Source organism: Delphinus delphis, chromosome 18, assembly GCF_949987515.2.
Source record: "Delphinus delphis chromosome 18, mDelDel1.2, whole genome shotgun sequence".
Lineage (NCBI taxonomy): Eukaryota > Metazoa > Chordata > Mammalia > Artiodactyla > Delphinidae > Delphinus > Delphinus delphis.
Window position 1 is genome coordinate 4,218,112 of NC_082700.1, and position 21,269 is coordinate 4,239,380.

The window sequence follows — 21,269 nt, forward strand, 5'->3', positions numbered from 1 at the left end:
GGAAGCCCTCAGCAGATTATTTTTAAAATAGGATTTACAGAAGCCTTAAGTAACTATAAAATTTACTCCTTTATTAAATATAACAGCTACATTTTTTAAAAAAAACCTGAAAGGCCATCTTGGGGATAAGATTAATGATATATATAGATGAAAATCTATAATAGGATAGCCCAAATAATTTTGAAACATACAAAACTTATATCCTGATCAGTCTTGGGTGAAGAACATGTTAACACAGATTTCAGTTTAAAAAACAAAACAAGTAAACAAAACCCAGTATTACATCAAGTTAATTCATTAGCAACTACTTCAGTACTGTGAGATATATTTTTCTGATATTTACTAAGTAATAAGGTCTTTAAATATTTCGCTGTGTTTCGCATCCTATCTATATTTACTAAATTAGCGTGACTGTGCATTTATTGAGCTAAATAAAAGAGAAAACATGCAAGGGATTATAGTATCCTGGCTCAATTTCAAAATCTTCAAAATAATTTATTCTTTCATTCAGCTGTAGTTCGTAAATGCAAATACAAAATTTCGAAATAAAACTAGCACAAATCCTAGTAAAACTGTTTAAAAGTAAATTCACCTTCTGAAAATAGTTAAATAGTTTTAAACTCTTTTGCTAATTTCCAGAAGTATCCTCATTTACATAATTTCAACTTTAACAGACTTCAGAAACTGAAACTTATTTTGGTGTCATATGCTTTCAGATTTAGAAAAAAATGTTTTCATACTGTTTGTAGATTCCTGTTTTCCATGACTAAATGTGGTTTGATTCAAATTATTTTTGTAAGTTGTCTGGAAAGAACTGTTTTCAAACAGAAAATAGACACATGAAATTTTCTCTCTGTTTTATGAAACTATTGTCCAGGGTTCACACTGGTTGTAAATATTTTTTTCTTGTTGGCTTCTGTTCTTTTAAAAGAGATCTAATCAAATTAGGATTCTGTTAATAAAAATTCATTACATCAGGGTGGCCAGTATTGAATTGAACATTCATCATACTGAAATCTAACACAAAATCAAATTATATAATCCAAATTTATGAGAAAATATCCAGGCTGGTTTGTAAAGGTGATTTGTAATAAAACATAGTTGAGCATAGGAGATCGCATTGTATTCACTATGGTTTCTCACAAGCTGGTATGTAATATTTAATTTTATATGTAGGTATAATTATGCTTTCACAAATTATACTGCATGTAATGTTGTGCATATAGTCACCATTGGCTTTATCATCATCTTATTAATACTCATTTAAGCCAAATAAGTACTTTAAATGCTCATTTTAATAAAAACCAAATGGTGATTCAATTTTATTAAAACCTATTCTTTATCCATTTTATTTTCTTATTTTAATTTGGATATTGAAATGAATTAGATGGGGTAAGGCAGCAGAGGGTAAGAAAACAGTTGCAGTAAAAAGATCATTTAAAAAAATCACTTAGGTGTTGGTGAAATCTTATGGTATACATATTGCATATTTGTTATATTGCCCTGGAATAAAAATGAAGGTAAAAAATTCTCTTACTGTAGTTTTTTGTAGTTATAAAATATTGGTTAAAAGTAATATGTAATACCCTAATGAGAATATAACTAAAGAAGTGGTATATGGCATCAGTTGGTTATCTTACCTCCCTAAATATTTGTTCCTTTCATTCTTACTCTGGCAGGTTTTAATTTTTTTAATGTATTTTAATCTTTTTTTTTTTTAAGCTCTGAGGGCCACTGGTTCTTCTTAAGGTGAACAGACTTGATTGTCACATCATTTCTTAGGATAGGTGACAAACAGTCTAGATTATTAAGAGTTATTGTAGCTCTGTTTTGTTTGCCTTTTCTTAAATACTTTAAAAAAATTACTGAGAAGGAAGTTAACATAATGTAATGCTGCTACGAAAGCATAGATTAATCATGCTACATATGTACTGACTGATACCCCTTACCTTCTGAAATAAACCTTTGCTTTTTATTTTTTCTTTGGAAGATAAAACTCCTTCACTCATTAGTCATTAGTTATTTCTTACCCATTTTCTACCTCTATATCATAAGAAAGTAGAAATGAAAAGGTTAATGTATAATATTAAATATCTCACTCCTCTTTTAATTATTTTTATTAAGTTCAAGAATACGCCTGATATTCCCTCACAAATACTGGTCAGGAGTCTGCTCTTGCGCATGTTAGACACAGGCATGTGCACAGTGGTGCACACAGCAGAGTTGGCTGCAGCTGACTTGTAGATTTTCTTGCAGTTTAAGAGAACTTTAATTAAAATGAAACCTGTCAAGAGTTTGAAACATTGTATCTTGTTTCTGTTGAGGTACATTTATTTGTAAAATGATTTTTCTGTTTATAAAGTGGTATTGTGTTTACCGGATGTCCACTAACATTATATTGATACCTAGAAACCTTTGATGGATGTTACAAGGCTGTTTTTTTTCCTCGTCTGAAGAAGCTTTCATATTTCTAATTATGTCCAGTGTGAATTGGTCATTTACGTGTTATTCCTTTGTGCTTGGGTGTACTTAATTGAAATATTTTCCCATTTGCTTTCTTTATAACTCACGTATTGTAAATAGGTACCACATCTATGCTATGTCAACCAGCCAGAACTCTATCTGTTCTTTTTTTTTTTCATTTAATCACTGCAGAATAAAAAATACTCTTTTCTTGAAAATTTTCACCAGATAAACAGGGGTCAAGTAACTCTGAAAGTAATTTTTAATTATACTTTAAAAATAAAATCACATTACTTCTCTGTTGTCATCATTTATTTTCTGAGACCGTATCATATGCTTAGGAAATGACATTTTAGCTCTAGTTATTTGGAAAATTTAAGGTTATTTATGTTATCCAGCAGAACGTGAAATTATATTTTCAAATCTTTGGAAATCCCTGAGTGTTTTTCTGTTAGGAAAATATTATATATCAAACTGTCTTTCCTTTTTTAAGCTTCTGGTGATATTTTTCTTTGTTTCAGCATATAATCAAGTTTCACAGAGCGTCTAAAGCAAACAAGAAGCCAGTACAGTTACCTCGGGGAATGGTGAAGTCACTATTGTATCAGATCCTAGATGGGATTCACTACCTGCATGCTAACTGGGTGTTGCACAGGGATTTGGTAAGTTGAAATATAGTTAGGTTTAAGCCAGAAAGATGCATTTGGAGTTGGATGATTTTTTAGTTGTCTCTAGATATCAGTGCTATACAGGCCTGCAAACCTTATAGAGGAAGTGGGAATGCTAGTCTCAAAACTAGCCTAGCCTTGTGCTTTTGTGTAATGCATCCTGCTTCTTGACATACGTTAAGCTGGTGCTGAAGAGGTGAAAGAGGGCACATTTGTTTTGCTAAGCTTTCGGGGTTTTCTTCAAGTCTGTAAATAACGTATTGGCCTGCTTTACATTGAATATTATATGCCAGGCAAACTCTAGAAGTTGGTATGTTTATGAGTAACTTGAAAATAACCCTTTGGAGCCTACTGTATCCTAAGTTGTATATTAGAAGAGGAGCACTCATCTGCTTATTTTTAAACCCACTATGTTAGTAGCAGTCTCTCTGCCAACAGCCTTTAATAATCATGATTGAGTACATTATTGAGTGCCTTGTCATGTTAAGCTGCAATAAATTTTTACGAATTTAGAAACTTCAGAAACTGACTTTATTTTTATTTCACATGGCAGAATAGTTTATGCCCTTTTTTAAAAAAACCCATATAGCATTAAATTGGTGATTAAATGGTGCATTGTTCATTAAATCTTCATAGATTTAAATTATGTAAATCTCAAATTCCCCTTTTCCCCTTTCATATTGCGTAATGTAGTAACTCTAGTAAAGTGTGCCTTCATTTCAAACAATTATAAACACAATACTGGAAGTGATGACTTGGTCTCTAGTCACATGTGTACATTAGGAAAAAACCCGTCGCCAACTTGGAGGTGGAGCTGCTCTGCCCCTCACGCAGATATTCTTTCCAGGCTGCTCTGAATGCTCTCTGCATTCAGTCTCTGGCCTTCAGTCAGGTGTTTTAGTTTCTAGTTCTTTCATCTGTCTTCAGTAAATCTTGAAATAAGTTTAGTGGTAGTTAGTTTATCTCCAGTTGTCAAATCTAGAAACCATTTAGAGTAGGACCAATAACACATCAGAAATTTGGTTGAAATAACTTTTTCCCTTATGCAAAAAATTTTCCTTTATTTTTAATAGAATTAGGTTATTTTATTTATAAACAATGAATTTATAGAACATGAATGTGAAAAATCCTTTGTCGTGGGCTTCCCTGGTGGCGCAGTGGTTGAGAGTCCGCCTGCCGATGCAGGGGACACGGGTTCGTGCCCCGGTCCGGGAAGATCCCACATGCCGTGGAGCGGCTGGGCCCGTGAGCCATGGCTGCTGGGCCTGCGCGTCCGGAGCCTGTGCTCCGCAACAGGAGAGGCCACAGCAGTGAGAGGCCTGCGTACCACAAAAAAAAAAAAAAAAAAAAAATCCTTTGTCGCTCTATGAAACTGAATATAAATTTCAGCTTTTAGGGGTAGAGTGAACTTAGGGAAAAACTATTACTACTTTTGAGTTACTGACCTTTTTTATGATTCTAAAAGAATAGAATCTGGTTTTTCCCCATAGAGTTAATTATGCTACGATAACGCTACATTTTCTTTCTAATGTAAGTATTTTCTCATCACTAAAATATGTATGTTCATTAGATGAATACAAACTGATTTTTAAACCAGTATTTAATTTTTATGTTAATGTATAATATACCTGAACTACTCACATTAGTATTAACTACAGTAGTGAAAATAATTTCAAAGTCTGATTTCTTTTGTGTCTCTCTTGGGAGAGCTCTTTCTATTGATACGGCCAGAACAAGTTGTCTTTGGCACAGAGACAGTATAGAGCAGGTCATCTCAGAAGTCTCTGTTGGTGGTTTACCAGGAGACAGATGCAGTGGAGCAGTGCACTTAGGTGCAGGTGACAGAGGGATGCACTGTCTGTAGCTGATTTAAAAATAATAAACAGACGAAAAGTAGTTACTTTTGAAAAATTTATTTATTAATTATTCTTGGCTGCGTTGGTTCTTTGTTGCTGCCCACGGGCTTCCTCTAGTTGCCATGAGCGAGGGCTACTCTTCGTTGCTCTGTGCGGGCTTCTCATTGCAGTGGCTTCTCTTGTTGCAGAGCACGGGCTGTAGGTGCGCGGGCTTCAGTAGTTGTGGCACGCGGGCTCAGTAGTTGTGGCTGGCGGGCTCTAGAGCGCAGGCTCAGTAGCTGTGGCGCACGGGCTTAGTTGTTCCGCGGCATGTGGGATCTTCCCAGACCAGGGCTCGAACCCGTGTCCCCTGCATTGGCAGGTGGATTCTTAACCACTGCGCCACCAGGGAGGCCCGTTACTTTTTATTGTTACCGTATGCTGGCAATTCTGAACAGTATCAGTGATAAAATATTCCTGTTCACTGAGGCAAACTGTTCCTACTCCTGTGCCCTTCTTGATATGCCACTGCTCTCTGTTTAAAAGTGTGTTCATCCAAAATATTTTGTAAAATGTAAGCGGTTGTTTTTCTGCTGCTGCCTCCTTTGGCTTTCCCATCTGAAGTGTGGTTTCCTGTACTGTCTGTGCGTGACTTCTTAGTGATCCTTCCAAACTCCTGACCCTTCTGTGCATCACAGGCACACTGCACCATCGTCTCCTTAAAACGATAACCTCTGTCCCGGGCTGGATCTTACTGTTTCAGGTACCTGCCTCTTGAATTATTCTTCAGTTCTTGAAGGAAAGATTCATTATCATAGTTTTTTAAAAAATATGTGCTCACCTTCCTGCCAGCTGAAAATTAAATTTTGGAGTTTGATATTATATAGTTTTTCAACGATAGCTACATAAGATATTCATATATGGAGTAATCAAGTATTTACTCTGAAGAACATTCTTTAGAAGCTGTATGATATGCCTTTTTTTAACCCCTTCTCAAATACTTGTTATGATTTGCGGATGAGATATTTACTCTATGAGAATGAATATAATTACGAGTTAATTATATTCTTTGCTCCTTTCAGTCAGGTTTAGATGAAATGAGACGATACCAACCTTAATAGATCTATGTAGATATTTGTTTGTTTGTTTATTTATTGGCCGTGCCACATGGCTTTCAGGATCTTAGTTACCCAAGCAGGGATCAAACCTGTGCCCCCTGCAGTGGAAATGTGGAGTCCTAACCACTGGGACCACCAGGGAATTCCCTACATAGATTTCTAATGTTAATAATTGAACCAATTGGTTAAGTTGCTGACTTGCCACAAGAAACTTCATATTAAGGTGGATAATTGGCATAGACAGCCTAAAAACACCATTTGAAAGTAGCCCAGAATGTTACTGAAGCTTTTGCTTAATAGCATTGGCTTTATTATTAATAGAAATACTGATTTGAGATGATAGAGTTATGAAGTTCTTTGATATATATAGTTGTTATTTAATAAATAAAGATTAATTTTGTCACTACTAATGATTATGTAGTAGCAGATCAGTAACTCAGTAACTGGGATCTGTCATCCTTGGCAGGAAATAGAGATCTAATAATTCTGGAACTCTTGTTGGGCTGAAGGTGGTAATGTGTACACATGTGTGGATGTTTTAAGAAAAACGGGCTAGAAAGGAAAAACATTCAGTATTTATTTTGTGAGATAATTTATGAATCCAAAGTAAACTTTTTAGTTTTAGAGCATTAAAATATGTATGTATAAGTTGGTTTGCTTATACACTTAATCTGTTTGCTGTAAGTAGAGAGAAATAAAAACAGAGGTGTGTGTAAGTTAGCTATGTTGTTTCCTTTGACTACACCCTTCTCCTTTCTTCTTTTTTCTCCTCTCCTTGGAAATTAAAATCGTTTGACTAATAGTCTGTAGTCCTGGTTCTGGCATTACCATCTGTATTAATCAGCGTTCTCCAGAGAGACAGAATGTGTATATATTAGAGAGAGTGAGATTTCTTTTAAGCAGCTCCCTCAGGCAGTTGTGGAGGCCTGGTTAGTCAGAATCTGCTGGGTAGGCTGGCAGCTTTGACAGGCCCAAGGGAAGAGGCGTAGTTGAGTCCAAACTCAGTCTGCTGGCAGAATTCCTTCTTGTTCATGGAGGTCAGTTTGTTTTATTAGGCCTTCACCTGGTGGATGAGAGCCACCCACGTTATGGAGGGTAATCCCCTTAACTCAAAGTCCACCCATTTAAATGTTAATCTCATCCAAAACCACCTTGACAGAAACATCCAGGATACTGTTTGACGAAATACGCAGGCACTGTGGTCCAGCCAAGGTGACAGATAAAATAAGCACCCCATACAAGTCGGTTAGCCAAGACGCCCGTTAAGGTAATGTGAGAAAAGGCATTGCTGGGTCACGTCGTCCATCCACCCCACCCCACCCCACCCCCGTTATCTGCTGTTTATTTAAAATAGGAGTGTTCTGTTGGCTTAAGGAATACTAAGATTTTTTTGCCAGATACCATAAAGAGAAACTAAGTGTGAAATATTATGAAAGCTTCAAATAAAGATATGTTTAAGTGACTCAGAATAAGGAAAGGTTTGAGATCTGTTAGCCTGATTGTATTGAGTTTGGTGATTTTTTTCTGAGCCCAGTCTAGTAAAAAACTTGAAGCACCAAAATCATATTCGATACTTTTTGTGTAGAAGCTAAGTTTGATTTGGCAGTAGTGACTGAACTCTTTCCTGTGAGAGGTAGTCCTCCTGGGTTGAGTTAAAGCACACGGACAGAGTGTGAGAAGTTCTCACTAACAGTGACTCCATTGTGACCTGTGTGAGGCCATCCAGCCAGTTTACTCTATCTGGCCTCTTTCAGTAGAACTGATGTTTTGTTTTTTTGTTTTTTTTTGTTTTTGCGGTACGCGGGCCTCTCACCGCCGCGGCCCCTCCCGTTGCAGAGCACAGGCTCCGGACACGCAGGCTCAGCGGCCACGGCTCACGGGCCCAGCCGCTCCGCGGCACGTGGGATCCTCCCGGACCGGGGCACGAACCCGTGTCCCCTGCATCGGCAAACGGACTCTCAACCACTGCGCCACCAGGGAAGCCGAGAACTGATTACTTTTTATAAAACTTTCTAAATTTAGGGATGATTTTCTTGTGAAATCGTGAAATTTCAAACTCAGTTAATTTTTCTTTTCCTAGGAGAAATTCTGTGATAGATTAAGAATTTGAAAAACGCTTGTCAAACGTATGCATGCTGGTGTTAGTGAACTAGAGATTAAAAACACCAGTACAGGGCTTCCCTGGTGGCGCGGTGGTTGGGAGTCCGCCTGCCTTTGCGGGGGACACGGGTTCGTGCCCCGGTCTGGGAGTATCCCGCGTGCCGCGGAGCGGCTGGGCCCGTGGGCCGTGGCCGCTGGGCCTGCGCGTCCAGAGCCTGTGCTCCGTGGCGGGAGGGGCCGCGGCGGTGAGAGGCCCGCATACGGCAAAAAAAGACCGAAAAAAAAACACACCAGTACAGTCTGACTCCAGTCTCCTTTTTTTCTTTTCTCTCTTTCTTTATAGTTATTTTCCAGCCAACCCCAATGTTGCCCTGCCTTCCTGAATCCCTGCTCCCTTCATCTCCAGCATCTGAAATTCTATTCATCCTTTAAAGCTCTGCTCCTGCTACCTCATCAGTAAAGTGCACCCCTCTTCCACCTCCACTCCCCCACTCCCACCCCAGTCACACTAGCTGGGAGGGAGAATGTTTACTTCTACACCCTGTAGCAGTTACTTTGAACTACCCCTGGGGCACTTACTAGTTTTGGTAATTGTATGTCCTCTGTTTGATGGTAAGTCCTGAGGGCAAAGACTGTGACTTTGTATATGTTTGTATCCTGCCCAGCGCTTAGCAAAATACACATTAGTGTATACAGTATTGCTTATATTTGTTGAATGAATGAACTAGCCCATTTGTAACAGAAGCAAAGTGGCCTCCAAGGTTATTCTCCATAGCTTATCTCTGATATTACCTGATGCTGGTCCATATCTGCAGACACACAGAGACTCTGCTGTGTTTCTTCCTTTTACTCCCTCTTATCTCTGCTGTGATTCAGTGCAGTGGAACAGTGCAGAAAAAGTTCTTTTCTATTTATACTACATTTTAAGTCCTTTCAGTAGCCTTCCTCTTTCCACCTAAAAGAGCTCAGCTCGCTCTTAGCAGTCAGTTCAGAGACCATTCAGCTAATGATACTGATCTGTTGACCTTTTCCATTGCACTCTTCCTCTACCCCATATTTTTGTTCCTCCCACTGAGACCTATTTCCTGGCCCTTTGTCTGTTCTGATGTTCTTCTCTTCATGTCATTTATTTTTTCCAATTTTCCTTTAATCTTAAGGGTCGAACATTTCCATCATAGTTCGTTTACATCCCTCACTTTTTTTCAAGAACGTCTTAAAGTACCTTCTGTGTGAATTATTCTTTAATTGTAGGTGAGGGGCCCATACCTCCCTTCTCCTATACATCCCAGCTGTTCTGAACTTGCAGCTCTCATGTTTCACTTTAATACTACATTTAACTGACCAGTTCATTACTAATCACAATGTAAATATTTTAATTTCTAGCTAATAGTTGTTCATTTTAAATTTTCTAGTGAACTCAATGTTGGCTGAATTTTGTGCTTTTTGTTGAAAATATTCATGCAGTGTATCAGATATACCATAGAAATGATTTACACTCAAATCAGACTTGTATTTAAGTAAGTATTAAAGACTTGGGCTTTTGACATGTTTCCTAAGGAACTTAATAGAAAGTGGAGAAGTAGTTATGATGACTGGCCTATTTACCATTAATTTTCGTTAAGTATATATCAGGTTCTCATATGGTCATTAACGTGTTCTACTTTAAAAAAAAAAATCTAATGTCCAAAATTTCATTTGAATTATTACCTTAATGGTTTTATCATAGTGTTAATTAACTTGGAACTACCAGACACATAGGGTTGTATTTTTGTCCTGTGGCACTAAGTGGATAATATAACATAGTGTATTATATTATATACTATAATATAGTATTAAGTGAGATATACTGTAATATAAGTTTCCACTGTGTTGTTTTCTTTTTTCATTTAAGCTGAATTACAAGGCTGTATACAAACTTTGGAGTGTTTTGGAGTATTACAACTAGCTGCTAGTTTGTCACTCCTGCCCTAAACCAATTCAAAGTAGTTTTTTTGGGGGGGGGGGTATAGCTCAGTGGCAGAGCATTTGACTGCAAAATAGGCTCTTTGTTTTTTTGTGTGGTTGTTTGCCATAGTAAAATTTCCTAGAAAATAAATCTTTGTAGAGATTTCCTTTGGAGTATCCCAGTGGGGATGTGCTATCATGTGTAGTATGTGATGTGACATAGCCCAGTGGGCCATTGCATAAACGTATTTAAAAGATGCTGGAGCTATTTCAGAGCTTTAATCTGACTTATTAAAAACAAATCTGATAGTGCCGCTGCCATGCAGTTTATTTTAATTATACTGGGTAACTTGGAATCACTTGGTGGGGTTTTAGCTGTTTGGTGAAGGATGAGTTGGTTTCCTGTTCAATACAGTCAAAATCTTGGAGTGAGCCATTGACTCAAACTCAGTTTCATAGGGCCTACTTTATGAAGGCACCTAGTTATGTATTGATGGTAACGTGATGAATTATTGGGGTATTTTGGATCTGATTCTTCTTGAGTGAGATTGCCTGCTTTATTAGTTTTGCTTACTAATACTAAAGTTTGCCCACAATGATATGGTTAGTTGGTTTGTTGGGTTTTTTAGATGCATTTTCTTCCTTTTTTTTTTTCACATCTTTATTGGAGTATAATTGCTTTACAGTGTTGTGTTAGTTTCTGCTGTATAACAAAGTGAATCAGCTCTACGTATATATGTATATATATATATATATATATATCCCCATATCCCCTCCCTCTTGCGTCTTCCTCCCACCCTCCCTTACCCACCCCTCTAGGTCGACACAAAGCACCGAGCTGATCTCCCTAGATGCATTTTCTTATTGACTGTTGAGCTCTGTACAATAAGTGGAAGACTCAGAAGGAAAGAGATTAAGTGACCTGATTCTGGTTACTTAAGAGAACTGTTTTCAAAGCTGGGTCACTGAATTTAAGGAATTTTTCCTCTAGATCAATGATTTTTAAATTGCAGGTTGTAAAAGCCATAAATGAGTTGGGAAATCACACAACACAACCAGCCTTTTTATTTTTTTAATGGAGTAGAGTAGAATAGAGAAAATATCAGAGTGCATCATATGTCTTGAGGGAAATTATTGTTTCATGAAACTTTTGTTTCAGTTATACATGGGTATATGTGAATGTGGTCATACAATATTAAGTGATTTTTGTTCCTGTGGGTTGTGTTCAAAAAGGTTTGAAAGCTGCTGCACTAGACTGTTTCCCAAAAGGTCCTTGATATGGTTAGGAAAAGAGAACATCAAGGAAAAAAAAGTAGTCAAATCTTTAGAAAACACTTTGTCCCAAATTATAAGTACTTTAATGTTTTATGCAAATTTCTTGACATTGATAATAAAATATTTTGAATAGCCGTAGCCCTGTAGGAAATATGTTTTTCTAAGTAGGGTTTATTTACGAGTAGGAGAATTTCAGGCAAATTTCACCTTCCTCCTTTAATACCTTTCTAAATTGTCTGCATAGTTTGCAGTTAACATATATTATTGTTATATGGAAGAAAACAGAGGAAGATTCTATTTAGTCTTTATTAAAAGTTCACACATAATATTGAGTGTGCTTTAGTGTATTTATTTTATGGTAGAGGATGATTGCTATTAAGAAAAAAAAGAGCCATGCATACACTTTTTTTTCTGCCTAAGAAAAGAGGACAGTACCTTCTTCAGGGTGAAAAAAAGAAAAAAGAAAAAAAAAAGAAAGAAAAAGGCAGAAAGGACCCTGCCACTGTCCAAATGCTGAAAGAGGCAAAGCAACAAAATAATTGACCAGCTGGGAAGAAAGGAGCCTGCGTTCTTGGCCTCTGTTCTAACTGCTGTTGCCCCTTCTCTGTGCTTAGCTTCCTTGAAATGAGTGTTGGGAATATATTAAGCATGTTTCTTTACAACAGAGCTTTTTTGAAGAAAAATGCTTTGTGACTGTCATGTTTAATCACTGCTTATTACTTGAGATTTGCTTCATTTACTGGGAGTGAATGAAAGTAAATAAATCTCCAAGGATTTACTCTAATTTTCTTATTTGTCTAATTCTGTAACTAGTAAGACATGTAAAATTGTGATCATAAAATTTAGGCTTGAAGATAAAGCATAGGTTTTATTGATAAGAATGGGTTAAGGCAAACTTAAATGAGGTTTGCATTAATTTTAGTTAACATAATGAATTGTGTTTATTCTATAGTATATTTACTTAAATGACCAATTGGGCAGTTTTCTTTCTTGGAAGTATTTGATTGTTTGTAAACAGTCTGTTTGATTTCTTGATATGTGCCATGTTTGTGTAATTTTGATATTGATGTTGAGCATACACAGTGAACTGCGTTCTATTGTTTTACATAATGAAAAAGTGGCCTACTTAATTTTGCTGTATAGCACAGCTGCAAATACCGTACCTGCTTATATGGGCAGATTACAAGTTGATTATGAAAATATTATGTTACTTAGTTTGCATATTGCTTCTAATCTACTTTCTTTAGAGTCTGAGTCTTTTCAGACACTTTATCAGCACAATGCTAGAATCTTTTAAGTCAGATTTCTCACCAATCAAGAACAGATATTCTAAATAATTTAATTGAGTCTTTAAAAAAAATGGAGTGTAAGATAATATCTTTGAGTAATCCTAAAAATTGACTAGAAGTAGAGGATTATCTGAGTTTTAAGTCACATACATTGGTATCTTTTCTCTTTTTTTAACATACAATGGAGCCAGACCTGTCTTTTCATCTCTTTGATAGAGAGTCATCTGAAGTATTAGGACTGTCTGGCACATAATAAGTGTTCAGTAAGTGCATTTTACTTCAGTCCATCATCACATTGCCCTAGAACTATGAATAAGTACCTTAGGGGCGGGAACTTTATCCATTTCATTTACTGCTGTATCATTATTACCCAGAGTAGCACATATTAGCTGCACAATAAATATTTATTGATTGAATAACTGGATTCTTATCAATGCTACCTTCAAAACATATCTCAGATTGAACTACAGTAAGACGGTCCTATAACTGAGATTTGAATGTGGTGCAGTTGGCATTGGTCCCACTCATCTGACCAGTGTCTTTTCTCAAATAAGAGTGACCTGTAGTGCTTGTTTTCAGGGAGAAACAGCTGTGGGAAGAGACAGCCATGAAGGGAAGAGCAAATTAGCAGAGATTCTGGAGTCCTCCTAGTGTCTCTGGGTCAGTGTCTCTGGGTCAGTCCAATGAACAGGTGCCGACTAACAGGGAGATTCCAAAACCCCTCACTGCCAGGATATGGATTTGGATTTTCCAGGTGGACTTCCAGGTGTGCTCATTCGTGAATTCCTGTTCATTAACCCTACAGTAACCTGACCTCCCAGTTCATACAGTTCACACAGTTGAGTTTTTTGCAGTCCACTTACTGCCTCTTGACTTTGCTTCTTATCATTTCTGTCACTACTGTTCTAATCCATGGTACCTGGATTACTGAAAAAATGTCCAAGTGAATCTTCCCTACTTGCAGTCTTATGTTCCTATGGTCCAGTATCTACATAGCAATCAGAATGATCGCTCTAAAAAGCAAATCACACCATGTCATTCCCCTACCTGAAGTTCCTCAGTAGCCTCCTGCTTGTGAGACAGGTGTACTCGAAGTCTATCCTAAATATTTATTATATCTTCTTGCTGCGAAGACTGGAGAGCTGCAAGCTGCAGCATTGTTTTATGTATCAGTAAGATAGAAAAAACATGCTGGCACCTTGACTGTCATACCATGGAGGTTATAAGACAGAACCCAGTCACAGAAACATTAAACTTTTAAAAGGAAAGTAAAAATACATAAAGTGCATCTTTCCCTTGACATTTGGTAATGGTAAGTAGCTAGGACTTAATTACTAGTGCAGTGGCAAATGATTGAGGTAACTGTTTTTGTGTCTTTAGTAAGAATTGTTAAGTTTCATCGTTACGTGTGATGTTTGTTCTCGGGTTTTGGTAGATGCCTTTTATCAGGTTAAAAATGTTCCCTTCTATATCCAATTAAGTTGTTTGTTTCTAAATCAAGAATTGATTTTATTAAATGCTTTTCTTCATCTTTTGAGATGGTCATATGGCTATTTCCTTTAATCTGTTAATATGGTAGCTGACATTTATAAGGTTTTATTTCAGTTTTAATGTTGAACCATCCTTGTCTTAGTGGGATCAGCCCTACTTGGTTTTGATTTTCTTTTCTCCAGTTGCTGTTGGATTCCCTTTGCCAATACTTTATTGTGTCTATATTCTCAAGTGAAGTTGGTCAGTGATCTGTTTGTACTCTTTTTTTTGTTATCATGATTATACTAGCCTCAGAAAATGATTTTAGTCTCTGGAATAGCTTGTATAATAGAGGAATTACTTATTCTTGAAAGGTTGGTAAAAGTCATCTGTAAAACTGTTTCTGGTGCATTGAAATGAGGATGGATGATTTTTGACTATCATTTAAATTTCTTTAATAGTTGTTAAATTATTCTGGTGTTCTACAAAACCCTGGATAGAATAAACATTTTAAAATAAATACAAATTACCGTAATTGACCCTGGAAAAAGTAGAAAAACTAAATGGACTGGCAACTATGGAAGACTTAAAGACATTTGTCACAGGGCTACCTCTAAAAAAATGTAACAAATGCACATTTTTCACAGTTGCTTCAACCATGAAGCAACAGTTAATCCTGCATTATATAAACTGTTCCAGAAAGAAAGTTTCCTTAATAACTTTGTAGGAAGAAAGCATAACACTGACACAGACCTAATAAAGATAGTAGGTCAGTGTCATGTATAAATATTTATGCATATATCCTATATAAAATATTAGCAAATAGTATCCAGAGGAATGTTAAAAGAATACTACTGTGCTCCAAGTAAATGAAGTTCATTTCAAGAATGTGAAGATGATTCAATCTTTGGAAACCTATTAACAGAATTCATATTAATAATGCTAAGAGAATAACACTGTGGTTATCTCAATAGTTATAAATATAAAACTTTTGCAAAATTCAATGTTTGACAAAGTTTAATATTCATTTCTGATTGAAATTCTTTATAAAAATAAGGAAAGAAGAAAACTTCTAAGCATAAAAAGTGTACATACCAAATCAACAGCTGTTATCTTTTCTGTTACCTTTTGTTATCTTCTCTGTTCTAACCTTTCTGTTACCACTATTATTTAACAATGTCCTGGAACTTTTCTGGTCTAAAAGTAACCTAAGTAACTATGATAGGGGAGGCTAAATAAAATAGGATCAATACAATAGTACTATGCATTTACTTATTATTTGTTCACTGTTGAGTGAACAAATACAGGAATCAAAAGAGCCTTTCTGGGCTTCCCTGGTGGTGCAGTGGTTGAGAGTCCGCCTGCCAATACAGGGGACACGGGTTTGTGCCCTGGTCCGGGAAGATCCCACATGCCACAGAGCGGCTGGGCCCGTGAGCCGTGGCCGCTGAGCCTGCGCGTCCGGAGCCTGTGCGCCGCAACAGGAGAGGCCACAACAGTGAGAGGCCTGCGTACCGCAAAAAAAAAAAAAAGCCTTTCTAGGATATTTATATAAATGTAAATAATATAGAAAAATCTGCAATTATGTCCACCAAAATACTTGTAATGACCTAACTCTGTGAGGTGAGGTTTCAGATAAATTTTACTTTCTTTGTACTTTTCTGTATTTTAATTTTCTACAAGATGTGTATTTTTATTACTTTAACTCTTAAAAAGCTATTGCTAATAATAAACAGTTTTTTAATCAATAAAAGGCATAAGTAACTAGAAGCTAGAAAGGTGATCAAAAACAATTAGGGGCATTTCATAGGGAGATGTAGAGAAATCATCTTGGAGGTATTATCCAATCATGCATGGTTACCTCGCCCCCCAGAAGTCTTCAGTTAAGAATCACTTCAGTTGTGAGTCACTATTAACAGATTATAGTGTTAGCTGTCATTATAATATATTTTGGACTTTTAATATATCAAGCATCGTATTAAGTCTTCTATGTGCATTAGTAACATTTATCTTTGCAACGCTAACTTGTCATTATTTTTATCCATATTTTATAAATGAGAAAATGGAGGTGAAGGTCATAGAACTAATAGCTGATAGCATCCTTGATTTTCTTTTAGCCTGTTCTTAACCATTTGACCATACTTCCTCATCTTCTGAAGAAGTCTATTATATTCCTCAAATGTTTAGGGGAAGAAAAAAGTTGAGAACTATTGGTCTAAAGTCTGTGTCTATTCAAATATAGAAAAATATTATAGTATCAGATAAAGTATATTTTATTTCAAAAGACTGAAACATATTTTGTAACAGCAGAATGATTAAAATAATGGATATACACCAAAGAACTTACGGTTTGTTCAATTTGGCAGCTGTACAAAAGGAAATAGAAATATATAATTGTGTACTTTGACATTCTTTAAATCAGATTTTGACAAAATTTTTTAAATAAAGAATGAGCAAAAATTATAGAATGAAGCAATGTGATATAATAGAATTGCTTGGCATTTAGGACTATATAAAAGAACATATTTTAAAATAAACATTCACTGGGAATTCCTTGGTGGTCCAGTGGTTAGGGCTCCAAGCTTTCACTGCCGAGGGCCCAGGTTCAGTCTTTGGTTGGGGAACTAAGAATCCTACAAGCCGTGTGGCACAGTCAAAAAATAAAAAGAATAGAAAAAAAAAGAAAAACCATTTGCTAAAAATGTATGTCTAGAAAAGTTCAGTGTGTACTAGAAGATGAAGATATTCATGGTAAGTATTCACAAAGACACAAATTCTACATTAATCTCTCAACACAATAAAAAAAACAAGTAAAAGCAGAATTATATTTTTTAGCTATTAGACATCAATTGAAAATGTGCCATTTGAGATACAGATCAGTGTGTGTCGTAGCACAAAATGATTAACAGCCAAACTGAAACGAAGTCATTGAGTGTCCAGAAAGTGTGCAACCAGGTTGTGTTGTTTATAGTGTGTAAGTTTAGTTCTGAAAAAATCTTGGAGAACAGCACTAAACGGTGGTTTCTTAGGGATCCCTGTCTTCTTTTCATAGACAGATCCATTAAAAACCAGCTTTTCTTGTTGACTGAGAGTCTCCATTTTGCCTTGATAACGTTAGTGAATATGAAGACTCTGGTTTTACTCCTAGAATAACAAGTTGTTAACTTGACAGAGATGCCAGTGTTCTGCACTTCCATACCTGTGTGAGGTACCTCTGATTGGTGATGGAAGTTTCCGGACCAGCCCAATTCCTGTCTTTCTCAAGATGCAGCTCCCTGCGGTCCTTAGTCTTCTACCAGAGTTGGCCCCTTAAATGAAACCAGTTTGCCATCCCTGCTGTATGCCAGAATCATCAGTGTGCTGTTTCCCATAGTGACAGAGCCTGGAGGACAGAAAGCCTCTACAGGAATGGTTATCTCTGTAACACAGACATCTTGCTTTAGGAAATGTCAGTGGGGTTTTTTTTTTGGAGCACAACAACATAAAACAAGAAGAAAAAACATGAGACTGTAAAACAAGGGCATGTTCTTTTAATTACAAACAGTTTTTTTCTGGGAGAAATAAAGCAAGAGAAGGCTATCGTAGTTTCAAACAATCAAATAATTATACTTCAAACAAGTATCTCATTGATCTATTTCATTGTTCAGCAGGCAGTAAAGGGTGTTCTGTAATCATTTCTGTGCAGAAGATAACTATTCTCGAAGATGTTATCATGATGTTATAGTACTTTTAAGTCATGTTGGACCTCTGCTCTCTATAGCAACAAATAGTTTAATGGAGTATGTGCCTCATCAAAATGTCACCAGCAAAGTATGTTTTTTTTAAGGTGATTATGTCTGATGGCACATGAAAGATCGCAGACTGTTTACCAAAGTCATGGTTAGTACTGATTGTTTCATCAATTATCACCAGTTACTTGGATGCTTTGGCTCTAGAGCTTAAAACTGCTACCAAATTCTCCCACTGAAAAAAGAAAGAAAAGAAATTAGCTTTTTGGAGAATATAATATCGTTTCAATGTGGCATTAAGTACGAAAACAAAAATTATCCGTCAGGTCTTTTGAAGACTTCCTTAAAACTGATTAAGCAACAAAACAAATACTGACAAGAGTATTCATGATCTCTATGGCTTTTTTGCCAGTTTCTCTTGAGATTTCCATTAGATCACATTCACAAAAGAAATTTAGTGTGGGATGTGTCTACTAAATCAGAGTATCACGCCCTGGGGCGTATGGATACCACCGTGGGAGACACCATGAGGAGGGACTCGTTGTTTATAAACAGTTTTATTAAAACAGCACTTAAAACCATTCTCTTTTGTTTATGACTACATAGCATGCCCAAACTGAACTTAAATCCATTAATTTAAGTGCGCGTGGTGACCCTCGGCCCCAAGATCTACTTCAGATCTTGCAATAGGCAGTGAGTTGTCTTGCAAAGCAAGTTTTAATTATTAGCTGGAGCTTTGGCCCCAAACCCTAATACTAGGAAAGACTTTGACAGAGAAGCTGTTCCCCACCAATGCTGAAACCCAGGCTTGGGACTTGGCCAGTCCAGTGAGTCTATAATAAAATGAAGACCAAGAGAGGGAGTTTTTCCCCCTTTGCCTAGTAGCAGGCTGACCAGTACCACCCATCCCAGGGCTTCTCAGATCTGGGTCCGGCTGCTGAATGAGTAAGAAAGCAAAAGAGAGAGAGAGAGCTTTTCCACTCCATCTAAAATAGAAGGAGGAAAGTGATGCCCATGTGTGCTTGTGCTTTTGCCAGATATGGAAGTAATCTTTTAGGAGCACTTAAGTGCTAGAAAAATCCATCACAGCAAGCCAGTTAGTCGGCTTGTAACCGTGGAGGAGGGAGTGGGATTCGGGATGTGGTGGAGGAGTGATGGGTGGTAAAAGAGCCTTTAACGCTTAACTCTATGTGGCCTCATAGTTTGAATTGTTTATAATCAGAGCGTATTCATGTATTACTTACATCATTAGAGGGCAGGCGTGGAGAATCAGGTTTTCCCAAGTAATGCAGAGGAGAGTTCTTACGGTAGAAGTAACGGGCTAGCACTGACATAGTTGTGTAAGGTCTAGTCACAGAACGCTGCAAACACACATGTGGCAGGAGAGTGGTGGAAGGCGGGGCCGGAGAGCTCAGTGGGTAAGAGCTTGTAGGTGCCTGGCATTCCATCATAAAGACTTCTACCTTATTCACAGGCGGTGAGGGGCCACGTAAAGGTGAAATACTTTACTAATAAAGCACAGCAACAGCATTCAAAGCAGCTTTGAAAAGGTCGTCCCTGCCTCTGTCACTCTAACCTTTTTTGTTCTTCTAGTCCTTACTCAACACTTTTTTTTTTAACCCAGTTGTAATCACAGTCTGTATATAATTTTCTGTTCCACTGTTTTCCTAATAATTTCCTCTGTTACTGTGGAAGATTTTAAACGAGGGAGTGATGATGTGATCAGCTTTGTCTGTTAGGAAGGTAACCCTGGCAATAGTACAGAAGACTGAATTGACGGGAGGAGAATCAAAATGGGGTTCAAGAGATGTCTAGGGAGTCGTGCCCTGATGAACCATGAGAAGAGAGTTCTAGCCCAAATATCCAGTCCCCTCCTGAGCCACACTGTGACTGAGAGCAGGCCTTTCCCTCAGCCAGACCGACGGGCTGCCTCTTCTCTTGGAGGACGCCCCCCCTCACACACGCTGGCGGCGTTTCGCACGAGTCTCTGAGACCTGGCTTCCTCTGAAGCAGGCTGAGCTCTGCAGTGTCCCTGATGAGCAGCTTTGTTGGCAGCTCCACGTGGCTCACAGGGAGTGTTGTCAGTGCTGCGCTTCCTCTCGGTGCTTCACCAGCTATCTCAGTGGGCGGGAGCGTGTGTGTGATGATGGACGTTCTGAAAACATTTTCTTGAACAAAACATTATAGTTACGGTAATACACGTCCATTTAAAGCTTGCTACATAAATTACCTTCAGAAGGGTCTATTAGGAAGGGGCACTGCACTGCTCAGAGACGGGGCACATCCTGCTACTGCCCCCCACCCCCATCTCTGTGATTGTACTTGGGGCAAGTCATGCACTCGCTCTGGTGCCTAGTTTCCTCATCTTAAAAACTAGGAATTTTCAGCCTTTGAAATGTATGTGCTACCATTTCAGCAGTGTTTTTTCACTGAGGATAAAAAAATAATTTTGGTCTTTGGTAGTTGGTAGAATAAGGTACTGTAAGTTACGTTTTATCAGTAATAGCATAGGGGCTGTCATTAAATATGGTCAGGGAAGCCTGTGAATTGGTTACCACTGTAAACAGCCTTCATTAAAATCTTTAACTTGATTCCAAGATTGCTTTGATGGGTATTTGAAAGGCGTCGTGATCTGGTTTCACTTTTATTCAGCAGACTGGTAGAACTGCAGTCAGAGCAGGCCGATGGCAGGGTGGCAGCCTGAGAGACGTTTGGGGACTGCCTCTTCCTCCTTTCCCTCTCTCCTCCTTGAAGAGGGACAACCCTTCTGTGTTAGTATAGTAGACGCCACTGTGACACATTTTAGATGGCAGTTAACCTTGTTATTTCTAGAGACTTAAGAACTGTTTGAAATACTACTTTTGTAAAATCTCACTTTAAATGTTAGCTTCCTTTTTTATTTAAAAATGAAAACCTCAAAGATGTTCAGGTCATGGAAAATTCCTATTACTCTGCTAACTCATTTAGAAGAGACTTTATTAAATTGATTTCTCTATAATTTATTTGAAACATAGGTACATATTATGCGGTTTGCAAAAAAGGGTATCAGGTGGTCCCTTCCCTATAATTAACTTGCTGCTTAGTGTTAAATTATATTTGAAGATACATTTTCCCTTGAAGTTGCAGGACATTTTATGTAACTGAAAGAGTTAGAAGGAAGCACAGCATTTTAACTTTCTGCCAGCTGTTCCGCAGTAGTGAAAGCAGACTGATAACAGGGCCAAGAAAAGCCTTAGCTCTGCCTGGAGAAAAGCACTGCCATATTTGGCCTTCATGAAGTTGCATATTGCTTTGCATATATACACATACAGTTTCTTTGGTGACTTCCTGTGTTTGATTTTAATTTTTGAGTAAATGTGGTTTTTTTAAAGGTGGATTT

General features: G+C 37.4%; 1 protein-coding gene across 4 annotated transcripts in view; it reads left to right on the plus strand.

Annotated features, from left to right (window-relative positions):
• CDK8 (cyclin dependent kinase 8) overlaps positions 1-21,269 on the plus strand; it is a 105,607-nt gene that overhangs the window by 64,368 nt on the left and 19,970 nt on the right. For 3 of the 4 annotated variants that reach the window (XM_059995815.1, XM_059995816.1, XM_059995817.1), the window contains exon 4: positions 2,985-3,125. In XM_059995815.1, coding sequence (XP_059851798.1) covers positions 2,985-3,125 — 141 coding nt within the window. Of the gene's footprint in view, positions 1-2,984; positions 3,126-21,269 lie in introns of those variants that run through there. The other variant, XM_059995818.1, reaches the window with a different exon arrangement.